Source organism: Struthio camelus, chromosome 2 (genome assembly GCF_040807025.1).
Source record: "Struthio camelus isolate bStrCam1 chromosome 2, bStrCam1.hap1, whole genome shotgun sequence".
Taxonomy (NCBI): domain Eukaryota; kingdom Metazoa; phylum Chordata; class Aves; order Struthioniformes; family Struthionidae; genus Struthio; species Struthio camelus.
Genome location: NC_090943.1, coordinates 147,690,706 through 147,704,626, shown reverse-complemented (window position 1 = coordinate 147,704,626; position 13,921 = coordinate 147,690,706). Strand labels below are relative to the sequence as shown.

Genomic DNA, 13,921 nt, shown 5'->3' with positions numbered 1-13,921 from the left:
AAGCGGTGCGCCTCCCGCCGAGGGAGCCCCGCCGCGCTGCCGCCCGCGCTGCCGCGGAAGCCCCACCGCGCTGCCGCCCGCCGCAGGGGCGGCCCCAGCCCCGGCCCCGGCCCCGGCCCCGGCCCGGCCCCGCCCCGCCGAGCCGCGCGGCCAGAGGCGCGGAGCGGCGCGCAACGAGGCTGCGGAGATGCTGAGCTCGCCCTGGGCGCGCTTCTACTCCAACAGCTGCTGCCTCTGCTGCCATGTCCGCACCGGCACCATCCTCCTCGGCGTCTGGTACCTGGTAAGCGGCCGCGGCCCGCCCGCCCACCGGCCTCTGCCGGCGGCTTTCCCGCGGCTGCGCCTCCGCTGCTGGAGCGATGCTCATAGCAGCAGCTGGGGCTGCTCCCGCAGCCGAGGCTTTTCTGGGGATAACCCTCCATAGCTGCGTAATTCAGGGTGAGCGCGCTACGGCGCTTCATCCCCGGCTAGGCAGGCGCGGAGGCTGCCTTCAGGCTCTGCCTGAATTGGGAGGTGAAGCCTGGGGAAGAGGTGCAAAAGCGGCTGCAAGTGCTGAAGGGCCGGGGTGGGGGGGGGGCAGGAGCTGCAGGGCGCGCTCAGGCTCACGAGGGTCTCAAGCGACAGGCTGGGTTTGCGGGGAGAGCGTGGCAGGTGAAGGCCCGTGGCGTGAGTGTTGGCGTAGCACCCCAAACTTTCAAGCTTCGCTTCTCAGGCTGGTGTCGACTGCAGCACTGAGACCCTGCAAACGCGTTAGCTCCAGCAAGGCTGCCCTGACCACGCTGCGTGAAAATCTTATTTTGTCATCTCTGCTTGCCGCCTTGTGAAGAAGTCAGAGGTTCTTGCATCGCTGCTGTTCTTTATTTGTCTGATAATTGTTTGTCGGTGGTATCCTGGTCCATCTGATGGAGATCTGAAACATTTTAGGCAACTGCTAGCAGGTACTAGAAAGCCTTCTTTTCCTCCATCAGGCATATAGGAAGCGAGAGAGGAATTGGCCCTCGAGGCACGACTTTCGACTTTCGTGGTTACCCTGTGTCCCAGAGGCCATTCGACACGCTGTTGTTCAGCCAGTGCAAAGGCTCCTGCAGGAGGAGGTGCATCAAGCCCTCAGTTCCCCTTCGGTCTCTGACAATCTCCCTCAATCCCTTGGACAGCAACGCAGGGAAAGCCGCTTTCCCAAAGCCTGCCTTGCCGTAGTCGCAGGGTTTGCAGACACGTGTCACAACAATAAAAAGAGCTGGTTTGTCACTTTAGGTTATGTAGATGCACTTCTCAGCCTGTTTAGTCTTCAGTTTCTCTTGGTCCGAGAAATAAGTCTCCATCAGATGCCAAGGCCATGCAGAGCTGTCTGCCAAGCATCGTTTTTCAAATGATTGCAGACGGAAGCAGATTAGACTCAGGCTTATTTGCTAACTACTGAAACTCCCTTCAGAAGCAAGTGAAAAATGCAGGGCTGTCCTCCATTGTAGGACATCTTGTTAAATAAATTCAGTCAGCGTAATGAAAAGGCTAGGCTGACATTAGTGTCCTAGAAATCATATAAAATGAGCTATGTCCTATAAAATACATGGTTCACCACTGAGAAAATGGTGCATCAGCTGAGCTATTTATTGTTCTTCATTTCATACAATATAGTTAAATGCAATATCCGCAGCCTGTGGTATCTGGCATCCTTATAGTGTTGAAAAAGGCATCCTTTGTCTAGCTACAATGGAGTTGTAATAAGTTTTAATAGGACGACCTGAAAGCTTTTGAACATTTCTTCCAGGATGCTTATTATTTCATTCTATCTTCAGTTAAATAAACCCTCTTTGTATCGGCTCAACAAAGACAGGGACACTGGTATTTTAGCCTTTTAATGGACCTAAGAAGATATTTGAGGAAGAGGGAATTAAGTGCATCAACTAGCCTAAGATACAAAGAAAAGCCCAGCTATATTTTAGACTTAGTTACCTATTGTATTGTATTGTTGTTTAAATATTACTGACCCAATTTGACATGGTATTTTTGTGCAAAATCTGATTAGAAATCTAATCTTTTTAACTGCTTTTCTAACTAGCAGATATTTCCTGATTTACATGTCTTCCTACTTTGTTCCTTTTTCTTTCATAACTTCTTTCAAGGCAGATTTCTGAATGACTTCAGACTGACAGTAACTCATAACATGTCACGGTACAGATTACTTTCTGCTCTTCCTGTACTGCAAGCCTTTTAGATTTTAAGGTTGGACGCTATTAAGAATAGAAATTTAGATGCATGTTGATGATAACCGTAAACCTTTTTGTTAATTTTACAAAAATATAAAGTATTAAGTAATGTAAGGTAGCTCCTTGAGTAAATAGCTACCCTAGTTGAGAGGCCCTGGTTTACAAAAGTATCTATGAAATCATATATCAAAACATGGATTTATCTCAGATCAGTTAAGACCTGATCCCATAGGCTATTGAGGGTAGGTATATGTAAAAATAGATGCTGAGATGCTGTTTTGGTGGTAATCTTTTTCTTTATATGCATTTCAAGTGGTTATATTACTCAAAACCACAAGTGTGCTATGCATGGTGTCTCAAATAAAGTTCAAACAAAAAAACCTTGCTTTTTTTTCAACGCATAGATATGTATTCTGCATAGTGCTTGCATGCTTTACAGGAAATGGCTTAAGGAAAAAAATCCCTCTAGAGAATGAATGGTTTTCCTGTTGTTTTTTCATATATCACTACCTGTGAAGTATAAGTTTTATTAGTTCTGTGACTGTGAATACTGTGATTCAGTTGAATAGGCTTCTCAAGGAAGAAAAATGGTAGCTTGTAAGTTTTGCCATGTAACCATTTTCACACATTGAACTGGTTTTGAGCTAGGATAATTTCTGGAGGCAGAATGTCATGTCAAAGTAAATGTGGAAAAATTGTCTGTTTCTCTGGGATAATGTTTTAGCTCTTTGGTTTTAATTGGAGGTTTGGGACTCTACAAACAGCAGAGAGAGTGGGGAACTGAGTGCAGGTGGCTGCACTATCAGGGCGCTTTGCCCCCCCCCGGTGCGGGGAAGGAACGCTGCCTGTCCAGCACACGTGCCCGGCAGCCGTGCACGCTTACAGTCGTCTCATAAAGTACCAATAGCTAGGAAATGAATATTTAACTTTGCCCTATTTTAGAACATAATGTCTCTCAGAATGTTCATGTTTCTATAGCTATGGTGTTTCAGTGGTTTCTTCCTGGTAGAGCCATAGTCACTGCATCTAAAATAATATATAGTATTCCAGTATTGTATACATAATATACATACTATCACACAGCACTGAGGTACTTCAATGCCAAGTGTAACTTCTAAAGAAGGAGTGGGGCAGCCCAGTACTGAGAAGAGGCAAATTCCTGAAAACAAGGTCTAATACCGCTGCAAAACAGCCTCCACTTCAGGAACTGATTTGCTGTCTTTGGGAGGAAAGCTTAAGGGGGAGTGTCGCAATGCTGAATATGAACTCCTGTGTCGAGGATAAAAAAATGGCAGTAGTATGGCTGGCTGAGGGGTAATATTCATTTCAGAAATCTGGGGACTGGTTCAGTTCAGTTATTTATTTTAGCATTTTCTCCCACTGGCCTGGACTTCAGGCTTCTCCGTATAGTATCAAATGTGAAATCAGAGGTCACAAGTAGTAACACAGAAATGTTTATTCTGGGCACGAAACTCTTGCAAGCGTCGTACTTTGAAAATAAAAGACAGAAAATGAGAAAGTCACTTCCTCTTCTTTTAGACACTTGTAGTGTTGTGTTGTTCAAGGCAATGACACTACTGAAACAAACCAACTTTGGTTCTGAAATCATCCTGGAACCGGAGTGCATGCACAAGCTGACATCTTTTTAAGTTGCAAGAGATCCAGTTAGTATTGGTAAGCTCTGTGACAGCATTTATACACACAGCATGTCATCTTCCTGAGTGACTGGATTCCACTTTCTTTATTTAAAAAACAAAGAAGAAGCAACATCAGCTGTGCAGACAGTGTTACTGATGGATTTGCCATTGCCTTGACATACTGCGATGGGGGTTTATGCACGCACCCATCCAGGTGTCCCATCCAGGACAACGGCAATTATTTTCCATTAACTTGGATGGGGGGAAAGATAAACCTTGAAGGCCATGGTTCAGAAAAAAGATCAAGAAGGAGCTTTAATTTTTGGGTCAATGATGTGCGCCAAAGTGCATTTTGTCCCCTCCGTTGCTGCAGCGGTGGCCTGGGCAGGGGAAGTGGAAAGGTGGCCCCTCTCAGGGTCCTGCCAGGGACCCGGGAGCTGCCCGTGGGTCAGCACGCCCCCGCGCTCCCCAGGGCCTGGGAAAGAGAGACTGAAATAAAAACTAATGGAAGAATAAGAGCCTTTCATCACTGAGAGTTATCAAGGTACGTGTCCTCTAAAGGACACGTGCTAAGGACATAAATAGAGCAAATCTGTGTTTTTAGCCAGGATGGATTCAGCATTTGAGCTGCTATTTAGGGAAAGTTCAATAGATTGCTAGTCTTGACATTTCAGTGGTGGATTTTACTCAAGATATTGCTACATAGTCAAAAACTTGTATAATTTCTGTCTAGATCCCACTTGTCTTTTAATAATATGGCTGAATCGTAATGGAGCAAAAATGTACTGGTATATTGTAAAGCAAAATAAAAGTATTGCTTGCTAAGGCCTCACTGTACAATTGATTTCCCGGCTGAACACCCTGCTGAGATCAGTAGAGTGTGCTTGACTTAATGTCAAAAGAGAATCAAGGTATGCGTTTTGGGATACTTTGACTTGAGGTTCCTGATTCTTGTTGTGGAGATGGCTGCAGCGAGTAAAAATTTTTATCCCAGGTTCCATGTCTGTAAGTTCTTTGTTGTTTGTGCTTCCTTTCATAAAATGAAGCTGAGATCTTGAAAAAAACAGTAATATTGCTCACCAATTCAAGGAGAGCTCCTGCTTTCTGTTTAGGCCTGCTCCTGAGGAAAGCAGAGAGGAAAACTGGGAATTTATTATGAATAAAGAAAAAGAATACTGCTTTCAAAGGCTTCCTAGTGTGATTGATTACATATTGAATATCCACCTGAGACTGGTATCAGAGGAGATTCACAGTATTTACTCTTAGAGTGGATACATCCATTTCATTATCTTCTTCAAGACAAGTGGGAAATACCTGAATGATCTTGCACTTAAATATCTAATTGAGCTAATCGAGACAAGTATGGCACTTTCTTAAGAAACTGAAAATATATACATTTTAGACACCATACAGCAAGGAATAAAGACCAGCACTGATCATTAGCATGAACAAAATGTATTTATGCTTGAGGACCTTCTGAATAACTTCATTATGTAACTTACATAGAGAAAGAGTTAAATGTCTGCCTCTTGAAGGAGATAGATAGATAGATAGCCCCTTATGCACAAACCCGGGTTAGTGTTTGTAACGTAGGACCTCATTCCACCTCCTTTCTTCCTCGTTGCAATTCATGCTTGAGGGCCTTTTCAGTTAAATTACAAAATAAAGTACCATCTGGGAGAAATTAAAAGTGCAGAATCAGTAAGACTGCTTGCAAGGATCCTGCTCATTCACCTGTGGGTGACAGAATCAAACGGTGAACAGGCCAGAAAGACTGTTTGAAAAAGGGATGGATTCAGGGGTACATAGTTTCCCAAGTAACCTGTGTTTTCTTTTCTGAGTGAAAAATATCCAGGTTTGTGTGTTTGCTGTATTGCACACAAGAGCAAAAACAACATTTTGTCACTCTTACCAGATTTTGTCATGTATCAGTGTATCTATTTATGTTTATATTTTAAAAGATTTTTTAAGCCACTGGCGGCTAAAATTGCCTGTAAGTGTCTTTTGGAACAGCCCATGATTTTACCAAACTCTTTCTTAGCCTGTAACACAAGACGAGGATTTCTGAAAAACTTCTTTAAGCTCTTTAAGCACCATTGTGCATGTCCAAGTTTTCATATATCCCCCAAATACCACAGCAAAATTTTTCACACCGTATATGAATGATGCAGCCATAGCTGATGATCTCCATCAGCTGTCCAGGATAACGGCAGAGTGTTTTCTATTCCAGTTAATATAGTTATCAATTCATAAAATTCAAACTTTTAAAAAATATAGTCCTTTTTTAGGTAACCTCTTCAACTGGGGTAATAAATTCACTGGGATTATAAGGAACGATTGTCTCCCTCCTGTGAGAAAACAGATGGCTGGTCGTAAGAGGAGAAAAGTTTGCAGAAATGCTTATTAAAGAAAATAAACACACTAAGAGTACAATACACTGTATTTACACTTGTTTTGTATAAGATGTCATACAAATACCGTGAATATATTTACAGAAAGGAGAGGACATATTATATTAATCAAGTAAAATGCGTTTACAAGTTCCGTTGAAGGTTAATAAGTATCTCCTAGTGATCCAGAGGTGGATACATTAAGCTTCGTAAACTGATGGTTGGTTAGGCTGACGTCAGTGAAAATGCAATTAGTTGTATGTATTTTTGGACATATGGCAAGGATGTTGCAAAATAGCCAGTGATTACTTTCTTGTATTGCTTTATTTTTCTCTGGTTTTATTGTTAGGCTCATCTTTTGACTGTAAAACTATGGAAGTTTAAGGTTATCAAGGACTGAAAGTGGGCGGGCAAGTTTCTGTGTTGTTCTGTAGCTGAATATGAGGTTATAGCCCCAAATCTCCAAACAGCAGGATAAAAAAAAGAAATCTAGAATAAAGAAAAATCAAGCTCATAGCTGAGAGAGCAAGAAAGTGCTCCTGGTCAATCAGATGCATTGAATCTGCAGGCAAGGCATCAATGAAGAAATGATTTGGGCTTGAGCCTAGTGCACTGTTCCTGGACCCCCTCTGAGTCTGCTCTCTTTTGTATGTCTGCAGCCAGCTATGACTATAGTGATTTTAGTCCTCTGGCTTTGAAGAGCTTTATAAAGTGCTGGGGCTGTTTTTCACTTCACTTCTGGCTTATGCTGAACAAGGTCTTGTTCTGTCAGGAGATAGATTAAGCTACTTAAAATAGATAAGACAAATGCGTTGGGCAGAAATACAGATTTGTGGGAGATTTTCACCTTGCAAAGGTGCATTTTCCAGCTGTGGAACAGCTGTGCCCAGACTGGCTAGGTAAATGCAACCACATTGTTTACTATTTTAGGAATTATCTGATTCTAGTCAACCATACCGTTCATTGTGGTGTGCTCCCTTCTTCCTTATGTAACTAAATCACTGCGCTGGGCTGCACGGTGATGTGATGTGTTTACTACCGACAGGCCTGATCCCTTGCATGGTTTCCGTGGGTATTGCTTAACATGACTACATAAGAATAATTGATCAGAGTTCTGGTGTCTTTTCTAATTAAGAGGGTGTATGTGGCTTGGTGTCAGGGCAGCAAGGTCAGTCTGAGCATGGGCGAGCTGTTAGCCAGGGCCAGCTGCTTCTGGCAACCCAGTCTGCACCCTCAGCTGCCCAGTTACAGCTGTGCGGGCTGGGCCATCCTGGCACAGGTCCAAATTCTGGGTCAGACTCCTTGGAGCTGCCATAACTCACACCAGTGACAACATTTTGACAGGTCTGCCCTCGACCTTCCCGAGTCATCTGCAAGGCTCAACAGTCCATTTTTGGAAGTCGAGAGCAAATGCAGAAACCAAACAAATCGCAGCTGATGGTTTCAAAAACTCTTTTTCTAAGAAGACTGTAATACTTAGCAATGCTTTGCTGGCTCTCCACAGCATCCTGAACCAGGATGTGTTTTAGTAAAAACTGTGAGTGAGTCTGTCAAGGTTACAACCTGAAAATGGGAATATGATTATATTTCCCCCAGTCCGAGCAGAAGGCCTCAGCAGTCATTTTCAGGACCTTGCTCAGAGACAGGTTTAACTTTCTGGAAGTACAATATAAAAGTAACAAAGAATTCACTGATAAATTTGCATACAAATCCTATTTCCTTAAACCATAAAAGGACTAAGATTAACTACATAACAAATTAAACTGTATCTCTAGGGAGGCAGAAATCTCTAGTGTGCATCCTGCACAGTCTGTCCATCTAGTTTTTCCTTTACAAATTTAGTCATTACCATATTTCATTAGTGACAGGCCCCTTGTGGTTTGGATTTTAGGACTGTTAAAAGGCTGGCAGTAGGCATTAGTTGAGTCATCTGTATAGAAGAGCGCTGATAAATTGTGCTGGACTTCCTATATCAATTTAATCAGCGGGGACTTTAAAGTTCAATGCGTAGTGTCATTATAATAATCAAAGTCGATATTACATATAAAGTCTGATTAAAATATTTTGTGCAGCTCTCTCCAATATGCTCTCTATAGTACGCTAGTCTGAGCCCGCCTGGGTCGTTCTATAGCTTCTCATGAGTAATATGAAGAAAGTAAGCCACAGGACTTCCAGACTCAACCGTCTTCCCCAGATTAAAGAACGTAAAAACTTAATTGCTACTTCTGATCTGACTAGTGTTCTCTCTTTTGCAGTGCAGTATTTCAGGTAGCAGCCAGAACCATATGCTTTAAGAAGCCACGCAGGGTGGTAAGAAAGAATAACTTGTACAAGGAAAACATTTTCTTTTATTCTCCTGTTATTTTTTAAGGTTGGCCAATAGCCTGAAGCATTAGGGCTTATGTTTTGTTTTTTAAGGTGATTTGTAGTATGACTAAGCACATACATTTTCTGAATAAGCAGCTCATCCTTTTCTGTATTCCTCCCACCTTTCGACTTCAGTTATAACGTCTGATAATGAGTTCCACTAGTAAATGGCATGAGGGATTTCCTTTTAACCCATCCTTGCGTGGCCATCTTTCTGTTTCCCTTCAGAGCGTTATGCTTTCATTAGGTAAACAGGTAACTAAATGGGGCTGGATTTTCTTCCTTGTACCATTTCATTATTTTGTATATCCCTGACATATCTGTAGCTTGTCCCTAGCCCCTGCATTGGAGAGTAGATACGTTTTAAGTAGCCTGAGGCAGAAGGCTTCCATCATGGAAAAATGAAGCAAGAAAATCTTCTCTGACAGCCAGAATTCTCCTGCTCCTTCTTTCTTAGGAGTTCAAACCACTGAAGGACATGTGCTCAGATACAGCTCCTGCATCCTGTGCGCTCTCTGAGGCACAGAAGATGAATTGCTCTCATAAGCAATTGTAGGGAAACCTGGGCAGATAGGAAACACAGCTTGTTCCTTCTCACATCGTTTGCTCCTGCCCACAGCGGTCAGACAGTTGTAAAATTGTTATTCCTAAAATTGCATCCTTGTTTTCTCCTTAATTAGAATTAAAAACATATGTGCTTTGCCTGACTGCTGAGTTAAACCCTAAATGTGAAAAGGTTTTTTTCTGCTATAGGATTGTGTGTCCTCTTAATGAAAAAAAAGTGTTCTTGCTTTTATTAATGTCTTCTATGTTAAAAATTTCCTTACAAGAAAAATGCAGAGAACATGCCAAACACGAGGCAAAAGATAAATGGAGCAGAATTAAGGATGTCCAGATTTTAGCTTAAGTATACATTTTCCATAAATTCTCACTTTTTTTAGTAGTAATACTGACTTCAAATATCCAAGTAGTATAAAATATTTGCAGTCTTCTGTTAGGTTCAGATAGGTTCAAGGAGGAAAAACGTTTAAGAGTGGGGTTTTGCTTCTGTAGCAGATGGATACTTACAGCCATAAAATTACCTAGAGTTTTTTGAAAGGGACAGAGCGTATGGGATTTTGCTTGAGACTTTCTTAAGTTTTATTAAAAACGTTTAGGATATCTTACTAGCAAAATTAATGTAGTAAGTGGTTTCCTTCAGTGATATCTCTGTAGAGGTAACAAACTAAATTCTCCAGTTTTGTGTTTTTTTAATGTCTGCTACAATTGTATTTGCCCATTGAAAACGTGGTCGGGGTTTAGGTGTCTTGGTTAGCAATCTCAGATGACCCACCGTTCAAAATATATGTAGAAATCTGCTCTTATTCACTGCTCAGTCACAACCTTTTTTGCTCATAAACTCCATCTCCTCTTTCACCTGGTAGGTGTCAGGTAGAGGACTATCGACTCAGCTGCGGTGATGTTTATGGTAATTGGCCCCATGTATCAATCCTATCATTTTAATTCACTAATACGGATTACAGAAAGTTGGGACGGTTAATCCAGAATGACCGTTTTCATTACATCTAACTTTTCATTATTTTCTATGTCATAACCACAAAGTTTACTTTTCTAGTTTTCTGTTTTTCTTCCCTCATCCAAATGAATGGTTTTCTACCTTCAGATTATTGGGGTGTTTGTTGTCATTAAAGCAGGTAACTCGGAACAGCTCTGTAGAGCTGTAAAGGACCCCACTGGCCGGGAGCACAGGCATGGGGTGGTGCTCCCCCACAGCCGAGCCTGAAGGAGGGAGCTTCAGCTGATCTCTCCTGAGTCCGGTGGGGTTGAAAACAGGCGCAGAATTAAAAGTGTGCAGAAATCTTTCCACCGAATAGACAGTGTGCAGACTTACATGCATGGATCCAGGTACATACTGAATTCTCAATAGAAGGAAAGCTGGTTCTTTCTCATTTTTTTCCTATAAATATAAGGCGCTCTCTTCAGCACATTGGAAATTCTTGAGAGTACTGTAGCAGAATATTTGTGCAACAGACCCTGTGGAGTTTAATAGAAACACTGGTGTATTTCTAATGCAACATGTCAAATTAAAGTATGTTTAATATTGCCTCTTATAAACTCCTTTATCAGAGCAGTTTTATTTCAATCCTTGACTGTAACCTGGATGGAAGTGGCAAGAAACTTACCTAGTGTAACTCCTGACAATTCCTGTAGTATTTATGGACATATATCTAAGTCACTGGCTTGAGTGTTTCTCCATTTTATTTTGAGTTAGAAAACAGAAAAAGATTTGTATTAGTGGTATGTTCTTAGGAGCTACTGGAACTAGTTTCATTTCAGATAAGAGGGGATAAATACCGTGCAACCCTGCAGTTATCTGTGAAGAGTCTGAAGTGATACTGTGTTTTTCATTTTCGCATCACCTATTGATACAGGGGTTCCTGACCTCTTCTTTCCCCTGTGTTTTATCTCTGTGGGTCACCATAGTTTACTGCTGATCTCTGAAGCAAGTGATATGGCGAAGAAGATAACTAACTGTGGTGGCAGAGAAATTTTAGTGCATTATATAGTTTATAAACGCTGGGCGCTGCCTCCAAAACACCGCACGCTCCCTCTAGCAGAGCTCCCTGGGACCAGACCTAGCTGCCGAGCTCTAGGTCTGTATCGCTGCAGAAACGAAGCAGTAAGAGTGGCTGGCGGTGCCAGTGCTGCTCGCAGCACGTGCCGCCTGTCTCTCAGGCCTGTGTACACATTGTCACACGTGGTTGCTGCTATTTAAAATATCTTGTAGTCAATTTTGCGATCATGTTTTATAAGACCAAAATAGGAAATCCAAGTCATGTTTCAATATTTGGACCAGCTGTCTCTTCCAGGATATTTCCTGTTGTACGTAGTGGGAGAAATCCATTTTTCTCTTTTCGTTAGACATTTTGAGGTCTGTGAAAAGCACTGTGTTCTTTTCCTCCTCTACATTGACAAGAAGGTGTATATGTTTATTTCATCTGTTTGCCAGAGCAGCATGACTTTTTTTTTTTTCTTCCTGTATTAGGGCAAGAGGACAGCTGGGCATTTTTAGGACTATGTGTGGGAGCCTTCTCCCATGTGCAGTCTCTTGTCAGGACACTCTTGGTCCCTCTCAAGAGCTAGTTCTTTGGCCCGAAATCAGTCACCCTATCTCACAACAACTATCCGTAACACTCTCCTCTATTTGTTTTTATGCAGAACGCAGTGCTTTGCTGTAATACAATTTCACATTTTCGTTCTCAGCCACGTTTGTGCTAAGTTGTCTGCAAGCAGAGCCAAAGAGAGCAAGGTCTTGAGAGGATAGTGCCATTTCACTTGTTCCTTTTCAGGCACCCTCCCAAAAAAAGGGATGAATTTGTCCTCTAAGAAAAAGCCTATCAGGGAACAGCAGGAGCGGGGCTGCTCCCAAGGGGGGTGAGCTGGGATGAGGGTGCACCGCGCAGGCTGGGCTGGCACCGACAGGCACCGTCCCACAGGGCTGAGCTGGGGGCTGGCAAGGGGGTCCATCGGTAGCCCTTGACACGGCAAACGCTGAACCAGGGCCAGAGGCCGTCCAGCAGCAAAAGGGGATGGGGCCAGAAACGGTCCTGGAGACAAGCTACAACGTGCTTCTGAGAGGTCCACCAGGAGCCGGGGCTGGAGCCGACACCGCTGCAAGGTGGTGGGCAGGGACAGAGGGCCCCGGGCTGGCTGAAATGGAGGTCTAGGGCTGGGCAGAGTGAGGGAGGCTGGGGGGTAGCAGGGACAGTGGAAAATCTTGCATTTTGTTCTCGCTGCTGAACACCAGCCTGATGCATGTTCATGAGCATATGTCCATTTTTCCATCTGTAAAAGGAGGACAACGTGCGTCATAAGGGAGGCACAAGGGCTTAATTTCTTACTGAAACATTGCATAATGTTGATTAGTCATGACATTATTTGTTACTGAAGGAATATAAAATATCTTGGAGGAAATCCTGGCCCTACTGAGAGAGGAGAAAAACCTCCTTTTGGCTTTCCTAGAACGGAGATTTCAGCCCTCATACTAACTGCATAGACCAGCAGCGAATCACTTTAGGCTCTTTTGCTTGGTTATGTCTCCTAGGAAGATGCTACATCAGTAAGTTTTTAGGCATACTAAATTTCTGTGTTAAAGCATCATTCAAAATTCAAAGTTTGCATCACTTTCAAAACAAAAAACAAATACAATACATCCAACTGTGCACAATTTCTTCTCTGAGAAAGAGGTTGAGAGAATAAATACATGGTATTTTTCACTTGGTCTGCTGACAGTACAGCTGGAAGGTGCTCAAACACCATTATGAGGAGCTCAGGATAAAAAACTGATCGATTAGAAACGTGATGCACTGACGGCATTAGAGAGAGTCCCACTGACTGCGGGAAGGTTTAGATTAAGCAAACACATCCTGTATTTTAAAGAGAGACACAAAGACTGCACTGACAAATATGTACTCTGAATCTGGACATGTCCAAATGGAGAAAGTAGAGTGCGTAGATCAGTATTTTATGAATCTTTCTGTCTGTATCTGTACAAAAGATTAAACTTGTATGCCTTTAAAAAAGCAACATTGTATACATTTGTAGTTCCTGATTGCTTGATTATTGTGAGTACTCCTCTTAAGTAACATTTATTCCTGGCATCTGTCCTCTAGCTTTCAACAAAAGAATATAAAGCAATAACTGGATTGCAGTCTAAAGTTATCAGTAATGTTTGAAATTGAGAGGACTTATGGAATGTAAGTTTGGATCTTGAAGATCATCTGATCCATCTTCAGTGCCACGACAAGACCATCTATGGCTACAGCATTCCCAACACAAAGTTATCTAAGTGTTCTATAAAAAAATACAGTGATGAAGACTCCTTAACACCCCTAGAAAATCTTTTCTGATGCCTGATTATTCTTACTGCTCAGCAAGTTGTTTAACCTAAATCTCCTTTTACTGTAATTTGAATGTGTTATTTTGCTCATCTCCCAGTGTATCTGCAGAAGGGTTTAATACTTTCTTCTTTTCCTTACCTTCCCCCATATGAAAAACTCCATCATCCCACCATCTCCTTCCATCTTCTCTCACTAGCCTAAACAACTGCAGTTTTCTCCCAGCCAGTCATGCTTTTTGGAAGCCCGATGACCCTCTGTTCTTGTGGTTATATCCTCCCCAGGGTCCTTCTAGGTAAGTTCCTGAAGCCCTGTGAGGGGGACGCTGTGGTCCTGCAGGGGCCCCATTGACAGGCAAAGGGAAGGTTGTCATGCAAGTCTAACACCCATGTTCCTGCTGTACTGCCCAGTGTGACGCAGCT

At 42.7% G+C, this 13,921-nt stretch overlaps 1 protein-coding gene across 1 annotated transcript in view; it reads left to right on the top strand.

Moving 5' to 3' along the window:
• The first annotated feature begins 119 nt into the window (after nt 1–119).
• Nucleotides 120–13,921, top strand: part of LAPTM4B (lysosomal protein transmembrane 4 beta) — a 60,989-nt gene continuing 47,187 nt past the window's right edge. The window contains exon 1 of the mRNA XM_068932972.1: nt 120–283. Within this exon, the coding sequence (XP_068789073.1) occupies nt 188–283 (96 nt within the window). The 5' untranslated portion in view covers nt 120–187. The remainder of the gene's footprint in view (nt 284–13,921) is intronic.